Source organism: Megascapheus bottae, chromosome 9 (assembly GCF_031878675.1).
Source record: "Megascapheus bottae isolate mThoBot1 chromosome 9, mThoBot2.hap1, whole genome shotgun sequence".
In the NCBI taxonomy this organism is placed as follows: Eukaryota; Metazoa; Chordata; class Mammalia; order Rodentia; family Geomyidae; genus Megascapheus; species Megascapheus bottae.
In genome coordinates this window covers 67,803,436-67,818,566 of record NC_143517.1, presented here as the reverse complement: position 1 = coordinate 67,818,566, position 15,131 = coordinate 67,803,436, and the positions used below count along the sequence as shown (strand labels likewise).

The following is a 15,131-nucleotide window of genomic DNA, read 5'->3' as shown; positions in this document are numbered from 1 at the left end:
TGGGGGCTGGAAGCAGTCCAGGAGGTCAGGTGGGGTCCTCCTAGGTCCTGGGTCCACTGCTCCCCTCAGCTCCTCGGGTTGCAGCCAGGGGGCCATCTCGGCTGCAGGACTTTAAGCGGGGGGGGGGGGGGGGGGGGGGGGGGGGGGGGGGGGGGGGGGGGTATACTGGGGCCTCCTCAAGGGTTCCTGTGTACAGCAGAGCCCAGCATTGCCCCCAGAATAAGGCCCACAGCCTGAGTTCTAGGGGCCACTGCTTAGGTTCAAGGCTCCACAGCTAGAAGATGCCCCCACAGAGTGCTGCCTAATCAAATGCCAACAGCAATTCTAGCAGCCAGAGCCCTCCAGCCAGGACCCGCCCTACTTGGACCCTGCCTCAGACTGGCTCCTCCCCCTCCAGACTGGCTCCACCCCTCCAGACTGGCCCCTCCTCTTCCAGAGTGGCTCCACCCCTCCACACTGGCTCCTCCCCTTCCACACTGGCTCCTCCTTTTCCAGACTGGATCCACCCCTCCACACTGGCTCCTCCCTCTCCAGAGTAGCTCCACCCCTCCACACTGGCTCCACCCCCAACTCCCCCACTAGGAATCTGGAATCCTGGTGTCTTCCAGATCTCAGAATTTCTAGCCTAGCCCAGGTCACAGGCTTCGACTGGGAGCACCCAGCAAGGCCTTCCACCTGTCAAGCCACCTGCCTTCTCCCTTCCCCTCACCCAGCTAGAAGAGTTCACGGTGGTGGAACCGGAGCAGGGAGGTGAGGAGGATAGAAGCCCCAGGAGCAGAGTGTGAGGGCCCCTGACTCTGGTCAGCAGGCCCTGGGGGTACCAGCCCTGAATATGGTCTGCCTTGGAGAAGGAGCCCCTCCACTGCAGAGGCTGGCACTGGGGCCCCTCTGTGGGTGGAATCCTGCGCAAGGAGGTCTTCCCTCTCCTAACCCCGTCAGAGGCTTTTTGTGGTCAGGCTGGACCCCAGAGCCTCTTCCCTGACTGTTTTGTTCTCTCAGCCCTTCTCCCTGACAGGATATGCCTGACCCCTGTCCTGCCGGCTCTGTGAGCTGGGGAGACAGGAACTTGTGCCTACACAGGAGTCCTGAAACAGCACTCGAGGGGCACACAGGGAGGGAGTCAGCCAACAGTTGCGGTCACTCAGATGATGGCTTGGGGAAGTTGTGTCCCCCCTCCCCACCGACCCCTGAGGTGACATGTCTGAAGCATGACCTCTGCCCCTCTGGCAGCTCCACCATCACCACAGAACCCCAGCGCTCCAACCTGCAGTTGGGGACACGGCATAGACAAGAGACCTCTCTCTTCCCTTTTCTGGGCCTGTGGAGCAGAGGCCGGGCATAGGGTGGGTGGGGGTGCTGGCCTTGTCACTGGGCACGCTTGTGACATTAGAGTGTTCAATGCTGGCCTGAGAAGCAGAATCACCAAGGCAAAGGGACCCAGGGATCCAGGGACCCACCTCTCAGCAGGGCCTCTCCCACCTGAGAGCTCTGGGGCCTCCTCACTGCAGAGGGCTACAGGGGCGTGCCAGAGCTCAGAGGCTGCCCAGCAAGGCCAGCAGTCTTGAGAGACATGGTCCCACGTCCTGCCAAGGGACACACGTTTGCCTTTTAGGAGCCCAGAGCTCAGTGCCATGCTCAAGAACATCCATACCCAAAGCCTGGGAGAAGCCCAGACTTGGAGGGCTAAGTAAGGACAGAGGCTCAGTGAACTTACCCAACAGGCGTTTATTGAGGACCTACTGTGTGCAGCAGCGGGCCCTCCCCTCCAGGCCTCCTCTGCCAGGACTCCTAGGACCTGATGCCTCCCTCCCAAACCCCACTCTAGGCAGATCATCTCATCTCAGCTTTCTCTGGCCTCTCTGAGAACTGCCCAAGGGATCGGGCTCAGCTCCCAGAGGGGAGGGAAGAAGTGAAGGCCTCCTGGCGGCGGTGGTGCCTGAGCAGAGGTGATGGCTGGGTCAGATCCTGGACTGGGGCGGGGAGGGGGGCAGCCCAAGCCTGCAGCTGGGTGCAAGCCAGTCAGTGTCTCTGGAAGCCAGCCTTCCTGGCAGGTGGGCTGTGGGCTGGAGTCCTGGAGGGGACCACAGAAGGGGCAGGAGAAGGGGCCAGGCCATGCCCTATATGCCCAGGTGCCTTCAGGGACTGAGAAAGCCCCTTCACTGGCCTGGTGGGCGTGAGGCAGCGCTGGACTCCCCTGCCCGGGATGGGCTGCAGGGAGGCGCTCCCAGAGCCTACAACCGGCCAGTGCCCCAAAGCAGCAGGCTGCCCAGCACGCCGAGCAGCCCCAGGGCCGGGGCGGGCCGCAGCGCTCGTGCCCCACTGACATTGCACAGGTCATAGGAGCAGCAGGTGATGTTCTTCTTGCCCACGTAGTAGTTTTCTGCATCGTCCACACAGTTGGAGGTACAGCCCTTGCTGATGAGCGTCACGAGCCCGATGGCACCTGCAGGGACACGGTGACCTCTGGCAAAGGCCGGGAGCTGGTGCCCACCTGCCGGTCCTCTCCCCCCGCCCACTCCCTGGAGGCTGGAGCCCTAGAAGTGCCCCGTGGGTGAGCCTGCGTGGTTGGTGTGTGGTGGGAGTGTGTGGTTATGGGTGGGTGGGTGGGAGGCCGGGAAGGTCCATGTGGACAGACAGACAGACAGACAGACAGAGGAGGAGCAGCGGCACTCACGCACGCGGGACGTCCAGCACTGCGTCTGGCCCTGGGTGCAGTTCTCCACGTTCAGGCAGTCCCGGTTGCTCACCTGGGCTGTGCATGAGTAGCACTGCAGGGCGGCACCTGTGGGCAAGGCAGGGAGGTTCAGAGGCTGCCTGGCCCGTGAGTGCCCAGAGGCTCCAGGAGGAGGCCCCGGGCAGGAGGCCCCAGGAGGAGTCCCCAGGAGGAGGCCCCGGGCAGGAGGCACTGGGCAGGCCCTCAGTCCTCCCCTGCACACAGAATGGAGAGAGGCTGTAGGGGGTATGCGTGGCAAGGAGATATTTCCCTGACTTCCCTGTGCGACCGGGCGCTGGGGCCCGCAGACCCTGGTCTCCTAAGGCCAGTCAGCCTCCACGGACCTGGGCCTCCCTGGGGCTGTGTCCACTGTGGGCCCCTGGGCCACATTCTGGGTCTGGGGCGGGGAGCCCCAGCTACCAAGGCTGGATGAAGTCTCCTCCCCGTAAAATGAGCTGGGCCGGGGCCACTGCTATGGAAACAAGTGCCCACATGGCGTCCCTGCTGGAATCCCTGGTTGGCTTGGGGGCAGATTTTATGGAAGTCTGGCTAACCTGAAACAGAAATTGAGGCTCCCAGAGGGCCACTTAGGGCGGAGCCAGAGCCCTAAAACCCAGGACTGGGCCTGGGCGCGCCCCCCGGTGTCCACTCTCAGGATGCTCTGGCTTTCTTCTACATGCCCTTCTCCTCCTCCTCCTCCTCCTCCTCCTCCTCCTCCTCCTCCTCCTCCTCCTCCTCTTCCTTCGTGGGTCACTTCTTACCTGTGACTCTTTGCCCTGGGCTTCTGAGGACATGGGGCACAGCACTGTCCAGCTGTCTGGCTGCCGGCCTCTCGGGAGCCCGGCACTGCTGCCCCCGGCAGTGTGGGAGTGTAGTCTCCGTCTGCCCTCTATGTCTGCCTCCCCCAGGCACAGGCTAGCAGTGGGGCCTCTTTTGAGGATGCCGCCTCCTGCCCCGTCCCCCTCATGCCCCATCCTCACGCCCCTCCCTGTGGTGGGCTCAAGTCTCACCTGGCTGCAGGGCCAAGCAAGTGGCCAGCAGAGCAAGGATGACAAACTTCATGGCGACTGCGGCAGCAGCTCAGGATGCAAGGGGCCTTATATGACTGGAGAGGGCAGGGGAGGCCCTGTGGCCACAGTCAACAGTGACGGAGGGCTCCCTGGGGCCAGTGAGGGCCCAGGGCTGGGCCGGGCTTCCACCTTGGGTCCTCCCAGGCGCCTCTCCCCCTCCCCATGCCCTGGAGGGCACAGCCACCCAGGGTGGGGCTGCCTCCCTGCAGGAGCACCCAGATTCAGAATTCTCTAGAATCCCTGCCAAGCTTCCTGTGTCTGTCACCGGCTGAGGCCACCCACGCCCAGGCCTCTGGTTAAGGCCCGGGGCCGGCTGTGGGGCACTGCCTCTGCCCAGAGGCCTCTGCACAGAGGTGTCGCTGTCTCCCTGGGGTTGGTGGTCCTTGGAGGTGATGGGTGATGACCTGTCACTAGAGGGTCAGCAGAGCTTGCATAGCTACAGGCTCCCTCCTATTCCCAGTCCAGTGTGCTGGGCCCTGGGTTCAGAGCCTTACCCTTGAGATCTTATTTAACACCCCAACTCGGAGCCTTGGCTTCAAGGAAGTCAGGCACTATGTCAGTCATAGCACACTGGACCTGCTCTGCCTGCTGTACTGGGGGCCACGGGCAGAATGGGAGGGGAGGACAGAGGTCAGGCCAGGGTCAGGCACCTTGACTGGGAGCGGTGTTCCTGGATGCCTGCCTCTAGCACAGCCCCCACACCTTGGGGGCTGGCTTTCCACTGCCAGCGTCGGTCACCTGCTCCGGTTCATCTCTCCTGAGCGAGGGTCTCAGTGCTTCCTGCAGTCATTGGTGTTGGGGGGATTCGTGGTCTCCGTTGCTGCCTCAGCCTCTCCAGTGTATGTGGCCAGGCTCTCCCGGTGACCCCGTGGGCAGTTCTGGTTCTAGCTAGGAGCTGGTGGACAGAAACAGCTGCCTACCCTCTGCTCTCCAGCCAGGGTCCCTAACGCATGCCGCCGGAGAAGTGGCTGGCTTTCCAGGGCTGTGAAGGAGAGCCTCATGGAACCAGCCCCTACTTCACACCCCTCCACCATCCAGCCCTCCCCCCATACCCCTGCACTGTCCAGGAAAATCAAGCCGCAGGGGTGCCAGGAGGTCTGGGAATCCTGAGGGGAGATGGCCAGAATAACACGAGGCTCAGATTCCACAGCCCTCTGCAGAGCACACAAACTGCCTGTGGGCTTCCACCAGCAGTGAGCATTGCAGCCTCAGGCCCTCCGGGCCCCTGCCTGGCTCCTTAGCAACCCTGGCTGGTCACAGCTTTCCCACAGACATTCTCTGTCCTTTGGCAGTGAGGGGCTTGGCGCTCAGAGGGCTGAGCCTTGCTCAAGGTCACTTCCTTGCCTGTCTGCCCACTGCCATGTCCTCTCAGCCCGCAGGCATGGCTGCCAGCGAGTGTGGCGCTCAGGTGATGGGTATTTCCGTGTGTGGCCGCCTGCCCATGTCCACCTCCCATTGCAGCCCACAGGGCTTGGCTGCCCCGACAGGAACCTTCCTTATCTGCCTCTGCACTGGAGGTACCAGGACCCAGAACCGGCCGGGAACATTCATTCTCCAAATATTTGCAGGTGGGGAAATGTTTGCTGATCACTTTGATATGAGGTGAGCCCTCTAAGGCCGTGGCTCTCAGCTACAGCACCTCCACCCTCACCAGCCTGCTTTGGGACACCTGGACGCAGTCATGGCTGTCCCCATCTGGGATGCAGTGGGCCCAGGCCCAGGTCTGCACACCTGCAGTGCACAGGGCAGCCCCCTGTCCAGTCTCCAAAGGCCAGCAGTGCCCAGGGAGGGAGATCAGGTCTAAAGATGGCCCAGTGGCCACAGCTGTGGAAACCACATCTGTGACTTCCTGATAGCCCCCACTGACCCCACCCCAGCCTAGCACCCTCCCTAGCCGCTGTCAGACTAAACTCTGACCCCACTCACACTGTGTCTTGGTTCTGGTGACACACTGAGCCGTGACTCTGCTCACACCCTGTGTCTTAATCCCCATGACGGGCCAGGTCCTCCTGGTCACATGCCAAGTCCCAACCCCTGGGCATACCTCAGCCCTGATTCTGACCACACTCTGAGCCCTGACCTTTTCACAGGCTGATCCATGACCTTCACCATTCATGCATGGGGCACGCTCTGAACACAGCCACCTGGCCTAAACAGGGCCTCGGTTCTCGGGGTCCTGCTCCCAGGGGAAGTCCACCCAGGAGCGCCACGGCCGCCTGCAGTTCCTCCATGCTGGGTGTGGCCTTGACATGACTCACCCTTATCCTCCATCCCCTGCTCATGCCTCTTCCTGAGAGTCCAGCTTTTCCTGTTGAAGCTGGGTCTTCCACCCGCGCAGCCAAGCCTGCCCGGCTCCTGGAGAGCCAGCCCGTTCACACAGCAGGGGAGCTTCTGCTCCCTGCTCCCCTTACTCCCGGCTTCCCCCAGGGCCGCCGTGATCCCTGCCCACATAGCCACTCATCACATGTGGCTGAGCGTTTCATTTCACACGGAGCAAGTTTTTGACGCAGAAGACAGAAAAATCACAACTGGCTTCTGTTTACACTACTGCAGGTTGTGTCCTTTGGAAACAAGCTCCCGAAGGTCACAGCCATGGCCCAGAGCAACCAGGTCACTGGGCAGCTGGAGGTCACAGCTGGAGCTCTGTGCGAGGTGCGATGGTGTGTGTGTGTGTGTGTGTGTGTGTGTGTGTGTGTGTGTGTGTGTGTGTATGTGTATGTGTGTGTGTATGTGTGTGTGTGTGTGGGGTGTGCCAGTACAGGAGGTGGATAGTGGTGTATGTGAGCATTGTGCAAAGGTGAGAGTTGTAAACTGAGAAGGGCCCCTGGACAGCAGGCAGAGCGGGCTGGAGCCCCACAGACCCTGCTCTGTCCTGGATACAGCCTTGTCTCCAACTCTCCATGCCCTCCCCTGCCCATTCGCCTCCAGCCTCAGTGCCTCCACCCGCCCTGTGCCCCCCAGCTATATCCCTGCCTCTCCTTGGTCCTCTTCTGTGCTCTCTCCCTTCTCCTGGAGGGAGCTCAGTGAGCTCAGGAGACTCCAGACCATTTCTTCTCTGCCATCTGGCCTAGGCTTTGTAATCTCCCCCAGCCAGGGGGCCACAGTCCCCTTTGCTGTGAAGAACCTGTCCCTGAGGCCTTCCTGGAGGGAGGACCTGCTGGAGATTCCCACCCGAGACCTGCAGAGCCGTGGAGGGTTCTTCCAGGCTTGAGGCCCACATGCAGGCTCTGCAGTGCTTGGAGGATGACCACCAGGGACCATGTGGAGGAGACAGCTCGTGGAGGGGAGTGGGTGACCCAGACTGACCCTTTCCAAGGCCATGCTGGCCATGCAAAGCTGTCAAGGCCCATCTGGGAGGAGGTGTCTGCTGTGGTCCAGGCCAGGTGTGATTTGAAGGCCTTGAGCCTGTGGACAGGGGTGAGGGCTGGGAGAAATAAAGCATTCAGTGCCAGGCCCCAGGGAACACACTGTGTATCTTCCTTTTCTTCCTCTCGTTCTAACCCCTTCCCTACCACCAGAGTGAACTTGATCCCTGAGGAGACCCAGGGGTCCCGGAGAAATACTGGACTTGCTTTCATGCCAGGCATGCACCAGCTCCCATCAGGGAGGAGCCTGCCACTGTGTCCACAAGGGGGCAGCAGAGAGCCAGGCACAGGGGAAGGGTCAGCGGTCCTGAGGAACCAGGTCCTGTCAGGAAATGGGAGACAAGGCCGCCCAGAGGCCTGGGTGCCCGGCCTGTCCTTCACCTGGTATGCTCTGTGACTCCATTTCCTCCTCTGCCAAACACACCTAACTCTAACACGCAACTCCTGACCCAGTGTCCCAGTGTTGTTCTGTACAACAGCTGACCTCAGAACCACTAAGTGTTGGAGGGGATCATGGCCCAGGCCCCGCATGACAGACGGACAGACAGACTGACAGATTCACAGATAGATAGAGGACAGAGGCAGATCCAGGTGTGGCTGGGGATTCAGGTGTGGGGATCCAGGTGTGGTCAAGGGATCCAGGTGTGGCAGGGGATCCAGGTGTGGTCAAGGGATCCAGGTGTGGATGGGGATCCAGGTGTGGTCAAGGGATCCAGGTGTGGCAGGGGATCCAGGTGTGGCCGGGGATCCAGGTGTGGTCAAGGGATCCAGGTGTGGCAGGGGATCCAGGTGTGGCCGGGGATCCAGGTGTGGCCGGGGATCCAGGTGTGGTCAAGGGATCCAGGTGTGGCTGGGGATCCAGGTGTGGCAGGGGATCCAGGTGTGGACGGGGATCCAGGTGTGGTCAAGGGATTCAGGTGTGGCCAGGGATCCAGGTGTGGCCGGGGATCCAGGTGTGGTCAAGGGATCCAGGTGTGGCCGGGGATCCAGGTGTGGTCAAGGGATCCAGGTGTAGTCAAGGGATTCAGGTGTGGCAGGGGATCCAGGTGTGGTCAAGGGATCCAGGTGTGGCTGGGGATCCAGGTGTGGACGGGGATCCAGGTGTGGCTGGAGATCCAGGTGTGGTCAAGGGATCCTAGGTGTGGACAGTGATCCAGGTGTGGCCGGGGATCCAGGTGTGGGTGGGGATCCAGGTGTGGCAGGGGATCCAGGTGTGGACGGGAATCCAGGTGTGGTCAAGGGATTCAGGTGTGGCAGGGGATCCAGGTGTGGCCGGGGATCCAGGTGTGGCTAGGGATCCAGGTGTGGCTGGAGATCCAGTTGTGGTCAAGGGATCCAGGTGTGGCTGGGGATCCAGTTGTGGTCAAGGGATCCAGGTGTGTTCAAGGGATCCAGGTGTGGGTGGGGATCCAGGTGTGGCCAGGGATCCTGGCATGACTGGGGATCCAGTTGTGAGCTGGAGATCCAGGTGTGGTTGGGGATCCATGTGTGGGGATTCATGTGTGGCCATGGATTCAGTGTGGCAGGGGATCCAGGTGTGGTCAAGGGATCCAGGTGTGGATGGGGATCCAGGTGTGGTCAAGGGATCCAGGTGTGGCAGGGGATCCAGGTGTGGCCGGGGATCCAGGTGTGGCCGGGGATCCAGGTGTGGTCAAGGGATCCAGGTGTGGCAGGGGATCCAGGTGTGGCCGGGGATCCAGGTGTGGCTGGGGATCCAGGTGTGGTCAAGGGATCCAGGTGTGGCTGGGGATCCAGGTGTGGCCGGGGATCCAGGTGTGGCAGGGGATCCAGGTGTGGACGGGGATCCAGGTGTGGTCAAGGGATTCAGGTGTGGCCAGGGATCCAGGTGTGGCCGGGGATCCAGGTGTGGCCGGGGATCCAGGTGTGGTCAAGGGATCCAGGTGTAGTCAAGGGATTCAGGTGTGGCAGGGGATCCAGGTGTGGTCAAGGGATCCAGGTGTGGCTGGGGATCCAGGTGTGGACGGGGATCCAGGTGTGGCTGGAGATCCAGGTGTGGTCAAGGGATCCTAGGTGTGGACAGTGATCCAGGTGTGGCCGGGGATCCAGGTGTGGGTGGGGATCCAGGTGTGGCAGGGGATCCAGGTGTGGACGGGAATCCAGGTGTGGTCAAGGGATTCAGGTGTGGTCAAGGGATTCAGGTGTGGCAGGGGATCCAGGTGTGGCCGGGGATCCAGGTGTGGCTGGGGATCCAGGTGTGGTCAAGGGATCCAGGTGTGGCTGGGGATCCAGTTGTGGTCAAGGGATCCAGGTGTGGTCAAGGGATCCAGGTGTGGGTGGGGATCTAGGTGTGGCCAGGGATCCTGGCATGACTGGGGATCCAGTTGTGAGCTGGAGATCCAGGTGTGGTTGGGGATCCATGTGTGGGGATTCATGTGTGGCCATGGATTCAGTGTGACCGGGGATCCAGGTGTGGCTAGGGATCCAGGTGTGGGCAAGGGATCCAGGTGTGGCCGGGGATCCAGGCATGTCTGGGGATCCAGTTGTGAGCTGGAGATCCAGGTGTGGTTGGGGATACATGCGTGGGGATTCATGTGTGGCCATGGATTCAGTGTGGATAGGGATCCAGGTGTGAGCAGTGATCCAGGTGTGACTGGGGATCCAGGTGTGTCTGAGATCCAGGTGTGGGCCATGGATCTTGGTGTGGCTGGGGATGCAGGTGTGATGGGGATCCAGGTGTGGCTGGGGATCCTAGGTGTGGACAGTGATCCAGGTGTGGCAGGGGATCCAGGTGTGTCCAGGCATCCAGGTGAGGGGATCCAGGTGTGGGTGGGGGTCCAGGTATGTCTGGGGATCCATGTGTGACCAGGGATCCAGGTGTGGCTGGGGATCCAGGTGTTTCTGGGGATCCAGTGTGGCTGGGGTTTCTAGGTGTGGCTGGGGATCCAGGTATGGGCTGGGTAGGGACAGGTTTTGTGCGTCAGCCGGGCAGCCCCCGGATGTGGGCTATGAGGCTCTGTTGGGCCCGGGTGAGGGGGAAATCAGAGGTGGGTGAGTGGACGCTGTTGGGGGCGCGGGGTGGGGAGCAGGGGCCAGAGCTCTGGGCTGGAAAGCTGTACATGCGGTGCCCGGAGAAGTTGTCAGAGGTGTGGACAGACCTCGGAGGAGGGGCCCCGAAGGAAGGTGTGAACTGGAGAGGCCCGCGTCTCCTGGGACAAAACAGGGGCAGCGTGAGTCGGTACAGAACCCGGCGCCCGGCCGGCTCCGTCCCGCGCCCTTCGCCCTGCGGCCTGCCTCAGGCGGCCCGTGGCCCTGGACGCCCCGGGGCCTCTGCCTGGGCTCCCCGGGAGCCGGACACCCTCCGCGCCCGCGGGCCAGCCGGGCCGGGGCTCACAGGCTGCGGACAGCAGGCCGCGCCTCCCCGGGCTCGCCCTGCCGGGCACCGGCCGCCCAGGCCCGGACCTCACCGCCGACACCACCCACAGGAGCGCACCAGAGGCCGAGGGGTGGGCGCGGGCCCCGGACCCCGGCTCCCCGGGCCCCCGACCCCCGGCTCCCCGGACCCCCGATCCCAGGACCCCCGGCTCCCCGGGCCCCCGACCCCAGGACCCCCGGCTCCCCGGGCCCCCGACCCCAGGACCCCCGGCTCCCCGGACCCCAGGACCCCCGGACCCCCGACCCCAGGAACCCCGACCCCCGGCTCCCCGGACCCCAGGACCCCAGGATCCCAGGACCCCCGGCTTCCCGGGCCCCCGACCCCAGGAACCCCGACCCCCGGCTCCCCGGACCCCAGGACCCCAGGATCCCCGGCTTCCCGGGCCCCCGACCCCAGGACCCCCGGCTTCCCGGGCCCCCGACCTCAGGACCCCCGACCCCCCGGCCCCCGACCCCAGGACCCCCGGACTCCCGACCCCAGGACCCCCGACCCCAGGACCCCCGACCCCCGGCTCCCAGGCCCCCCGACCCCAGGACCCCCGACCCCCGGCTCCCCGACCCCCGGCTCCCCGACCCCCGGCCCCCCGACCCCCGGCTCCCCGGCCCCGCGGCCCCTGGCGGCCACCGAGTCGGAGGCCGAGTCCTCCGCCGGCCTAGAGCGTCCCGGAAGCGGCCGGGGCGGCGCTGCGGAGCGGAGCGGCTGGCCCGGCACTTCCGGCCGGCGGCGGCGGCTCCGGGCCTCGGGTGAGCGGGCGCGGTCCGGGCGCGGGCGGTGCGTGCGGGCGTTGCGTGCCCGGCCGCGGCCCGGGCGCCCGGCCCCGCTCGCCCGCACCCCCGCGCGCCGGTCCCGGGAGCGGCGGGCCCCGCCTCCCCGCCAGCCCCGGCCCCGGGTCGGGGTCCCGGTGCGCCCGGCCCGCCAGCCCGCTGGGGCCCCAAGTCCTCCCCTCCCCACGGAGGAAAAGCTCACCTCTGCGGGGAGGGCAGCAGGGCTCGCCCCACGCACCCTCTGCGGGGAACCCACCTCTGCAGCTCCCTCCTGAACCCCCTCCCGGAGCCTGGGCGCTGCCCACAGGGTCACGGGGCCGCCACCCTGGGGCTCCAGAATGGACTCTGACCGCGCCCGAGAGCCTGGTGTGAGCTCGGACACTCCTGCCTCGTTGGCACGCGTGTCTGCCTCCCCGACCCGGCTGCATTTGTATGCTGCACGGATCACCTAGCCTTCCCCTGCCGGGCAGAGTTTCCAGAGGGAGTGGGGTTGGAGAGGGAGCTGGAGAGCTCCTGTGTGCCTTTTCCCCAGGACTGTGGTGGCACTGCCTCCGGCCCGCAGCCTCTGGCCCGCAGGGGCTGGTATAGAAGGGCGGGAGGAGCGGCAGGCCCAGCCTCTGGTGAGTCTAAGCCGTGTCCTGTGTGCTGTCCTTACTGTTTTCTCTGCTTTCCAGTTCCCGAGTGCAGTGGGCGAGACATCATTGTGGGCCCCTCATCTGCTCAAGACGTGGGCAGCATTTGAGGGGAGCTCTGCCACCACCACGGAGGAGGCCGAGTGGGGGCCCAGCTCTACCAAGCAGACCAGGGCAGGCCAGCACCGGCCACCAGGCCAGAGGACAGGCAGCGACTGCACTGCTGAGGCACACTGGACCCTGGACACCAAGGGGGCACTGAAACAGAGTCTGCCAGAGGTGGAGGGGCTGGGCTGGAGCTGGGGTCAGCAGAGTGTGAGGATCGAGAGGACCCCGACAGAGGCAGCGGCTCTGCCCGGTCACCCTCCCCATGGCCTCCAAGCAGGCTGCCGTGAAGGGCCGGGGGGAGAAGCGCAAGAGGGTGGTGTTGACGCTGAGGGAGAAGATGGACATCTGCACGCGTCTGGAGCGCGGCGAGAGCAGGAAGGCGCTGACGCAGGAGTACAACGTGGGCATGTCCACCCTGTACGACATCAAGGCCCACAAGGCCCAGCTGCTCCGGTTCTTCGCCAGCTCCGACTCCAACCAGGCGCTGGAGCAGCGGCGCACGCTGCACACGCCCAAGCTGGAGCACCTGGACCGGGTGCTGTACGAGTGGTTTCTGGTGAAGCGCGCCGAGGGGGTGCCCGTGTCTGGCCCCATGCTCATCCAGAAGGCCAGGGACTTGTATGAGCAGATGCAGCCCGCCGAGCCCTGCGTGTTCTCCGGGGGGTGGCTTTGGCGCTTTAAGGCCAGGCACGGCATCAAAAAGTTGGATGCGTCCAGCGAGAAGCAGGTGACTGACCACCAAGCGGCCGAGCAGTTCTGTGGCTTCTTCCGGAGTTTGGCTGCAGAGCACAGGCTGTCTCCAGAGCAGGTTTACAATGCCGACGAGACAGGCCTGTTCTGGCGATGCTTGCCTGGTCCTAGCCCAGATGGCGGGACAGTGCCCAGCCTTAAGCAGGGCAAGGACAGGCTGACTGTCCTGTTATGTGCCAATGCCACTGGTTCCCACAGAATCAAGCCCCTGGCCATTGGGAAGGGTGGTGGCCCCAGAGCCTTCAGAGGCATCCAGCACCTGCCTGTCGCCCACAGGGCCCCGGCCTGTGCCTGGGTGGACAAGGAGATTTTCTCTAACTGGTTCCATCACGTCTTCGTGCCTTCTGTGAGAGAGCACTTCCGGACAGTCGGTCTTCCTGAAGGCAGCAAGGCCCTCCTTCTGCTGGACAGCTCCCGAGCCCACCCGCCGGCGTCGGAGCTGGTATCAGAAAACGTCTTCACCATCTTCCTGCCAGCCAGCGTGGCCTCCCTACTGCAGCCCATGGAGCAGGGCATTCGGAGGGACTTCCTGCGGCACTTTGTGAGCCCTCCCGTCAGCCTGCACGGCTGCCACGTCCGCTGCAGTGTGCACGACGCCGTCTTCAGCCTGGCCTGCGCCTGGGACGCCGTGCCCAGCCAGGTCTTCAGGCGGGCCTGGAGGAAGCTGTGGCCTGCGGTCACACTGGCCACAGGCTCGGAGGAGGCGGGGGCTGCGGCAGAATGCCAGAATGCCAGGGCCTTCGCCCACATCCTGGAGCTGGTGAAAGCGGGCCCATCCTGCCCGGGTGGCAGGCTTCAGGACCGAGGGTCCAGGGCACGGGGCACCGGGAGGGAGGCTCCGGGGGAGGCCCCAGGGTGTGCCGAGCCAGCCCAGGATGAGGGGGCCTGGGAGCAGGCGGCAGCGGCTTTTGAGGCAGTCGTGTACTTTGCGGAGAGGCAGCCGTGCTTCACCAAGCAGGAGGCAGAACAGCTGCGGGCGCTGCACTCGGTGTTTGGGCGGCAGCGGCAGCTGAGGAGACAGCACCTCGCCCTCAGGGCTGTGGTCAAAGTGGAGGCCCGACAGGGCCGCCCCGGGGGTCAGGTCACCACAGCCCGCTCCCCCTCGCCCTGCTCGTCCGCAGCGGGTGACAGTTGAGGCTGCCGTGGCTCTGGGATGGCTAGCGTGTGTGGTTGTGGGGTACGGATGAGAGTTCCTAGGAGTGCACCCCCAGGCGTTCTAGCCAGTGTAGCTTTTGCCGTGTTTCCTGCCCCCTGCGGATGGGCAGTTGTCATGTTCGTGGCCCGGTGGCTGCCTGGTGCTTCGGGTGGCCCTTGCCACCGTGGTGGACTCCTCTGTGAAGCAGGCATTTTCCGTGGCTTTCCCCATGTGGCAGCTGAGTCAGCGCTTTGCATTCCCGTGCTTGCCTGCCCCTCACCTGGGGAGCCTGGGAGCAGGGGAGAGAGCCAGGGGACCCTGGTCCAAGCACGGCAGGTACACTGCCAGCACAGCCCTGCGTTGCAGGGCTATGCGTTTTTCACAAAGAGCATGCGTGCAGATTATTACAAATGTGGCGTTTTTTCAAATGTCCTGTGTTAATTCTTGATTCTCTGGTCCCCCGGCTCATGGCATGTGGCTGTCACGCTACTTCTGTGTCTGCTTTGTGCCCATTCCAAACCACTAAAGAGAAGGTCCCTTGCAGTAGACTGAGGCGCTGTGGGAGGTCAGAGGTCAGGAATCACCCTTTGGCCGGGGCGGATGGGTCCCTCAGGTTGGGGAGGAGCTGGCAGAGCTCTTGATTGGCCCTCCTGGTAAGTGCCTGACCGTCTGACTGCCCTAGACCAGCCCCTGCTGACCTCAGCCTTGCTCCTGTCCGAGCTGCACTGGTAGTTTCTGACCTTGGCACTCCCTTGTGCCACACCAGGAGCCTTGAGGGACTGGGTGAGAGGCCCTGCGGAACCTTGTTCTTCAGCCCTCCTCTCCACGGGGCTGCCTGGAGGTGTGCAGAGTGACCTCGTGTGTGCTCCACAGCGGCCCGGGCCCCTGCTCTCCCCGAGCCCGGCCCAGCGCTGGGTGAGTTCTCAGCGTCCCGGCCGTGTCTGGACCGCCTCCCAGAACGCCCTGCAGCCTCCGGAGGTGCTTGTCCTGTGTCTTAGGAGCTCGGGGTTCTTCTCTGTGCTGGACGCCTCCACTCACTCACCTCCCCTTTTCCCATGGCTCACGCAGCTCCAGGGAGCCCCTGAGCTCTCCAGGGCAGTGTCAGCTCTGACCCCCCTTTTTACGCCAACAGGGTGTTGGCTGTGTAGTCCAGCTCACAACCCTGCCTCCGCCTCCTGGGGCCCCGTGCCTCCTTCCTGC

At 64.1% G+C, this 15,131-nt stretch overlaps 2 protein-coding genes across 3 annotated transcripts; one reads left to right on the top strand and one right to left on the bottom strand.

Annotated features, from left to right (window-relative positions):
* Nucleotides 1-1,719: 1,719 nt before the first annotated feature.
* Nucleotides 1,720-3,882, bottom strand: Psca (prostate stem cell antigen). Its single transcript, XM_090338742.1, has 3 exons — nt 3,724-3,882; nt 2,675-2,782; nt 1,720-2,443 (listed from the first exon to the last, which is right to left on the bottom strand). The coding sequence occupies exons 1-3, from the start codon at nt 3,773-3,775 to the stop codon at nt 2,232-2,234; spliced, it is 372 nt and encodes a 123-aa protein (XP_090194868.1). The 5' UTR covers nt 3,776-3,882; the 3' UTR covers nt 1,720-2,231.
* A 7,377-nt stretch (nt 3,883-11,259) lies between these two features.
* Jrk (Jrk helix-turn-helix protein) lies at nt 11,260-14,290 on the top strand. 2 transcript variants are annotated; one of them, XM_090339485.1, is made up of 2 exons: nt 11,260-11,285; nt 11,981-14,290. In XM_090339485.1, the coding sequence occupies exon 2, from the start codon at nt 12,309-12,311 to the stop codon at nt 13,929-13,931; it is 1,623 nt and encodes a 540-aa protein (XP_090195611.1). In that variant the 5' UTR covers nt 11,260-11,285; nt 11,981-12,308; the 3' UTR covers nt 13,932-14,290. The 2 variants fall into 2 exon arrangements, with proteins under 2 accessions (XP_090195611.1, XP_090195612.1); XM_090339486.1 differs by lacking the exon at nt 11,260-11,285 and adding an exon at nt 11,390-11,672.
* The last annotated feature ends 841 nt before the right edge of the window (nt 14,291-15,131 follow it).

Excerpts from the sequence above, each read along its gene's own strand:
- Jrk (XM_090339485.1), top strand. The coding sequence starts at position 12,309 with ATGGCCTCCAAGCAGGCTGCCGTGAAGGGCCGGGGGGAGAAGCGCAAG.
- Psca (XM_090338742.1), bottom strand. The coding sequence starts at position 3,775 with ATGAAGTTTGTCATCCTTGCTCTGCTGGCCACTTGCTTGGCCCTGCAG. Across the intron at positions 2,783-3,723 it reads TTGCTTGGCCCTGCAGCCAG|GTGCCGCCCTGCAGTGCTAC; the intron begins GTGAGACTTGAG and ends CCTTGCCCACAG. Across the intron at positions 2,444-2,674 it reads GTGCTGGACGTCCCGCGTGC|GTGCCATCGGGCTCGTGACG; the intron begins GTGAGTGCCGCT and ends GTGTCCCTGCAG.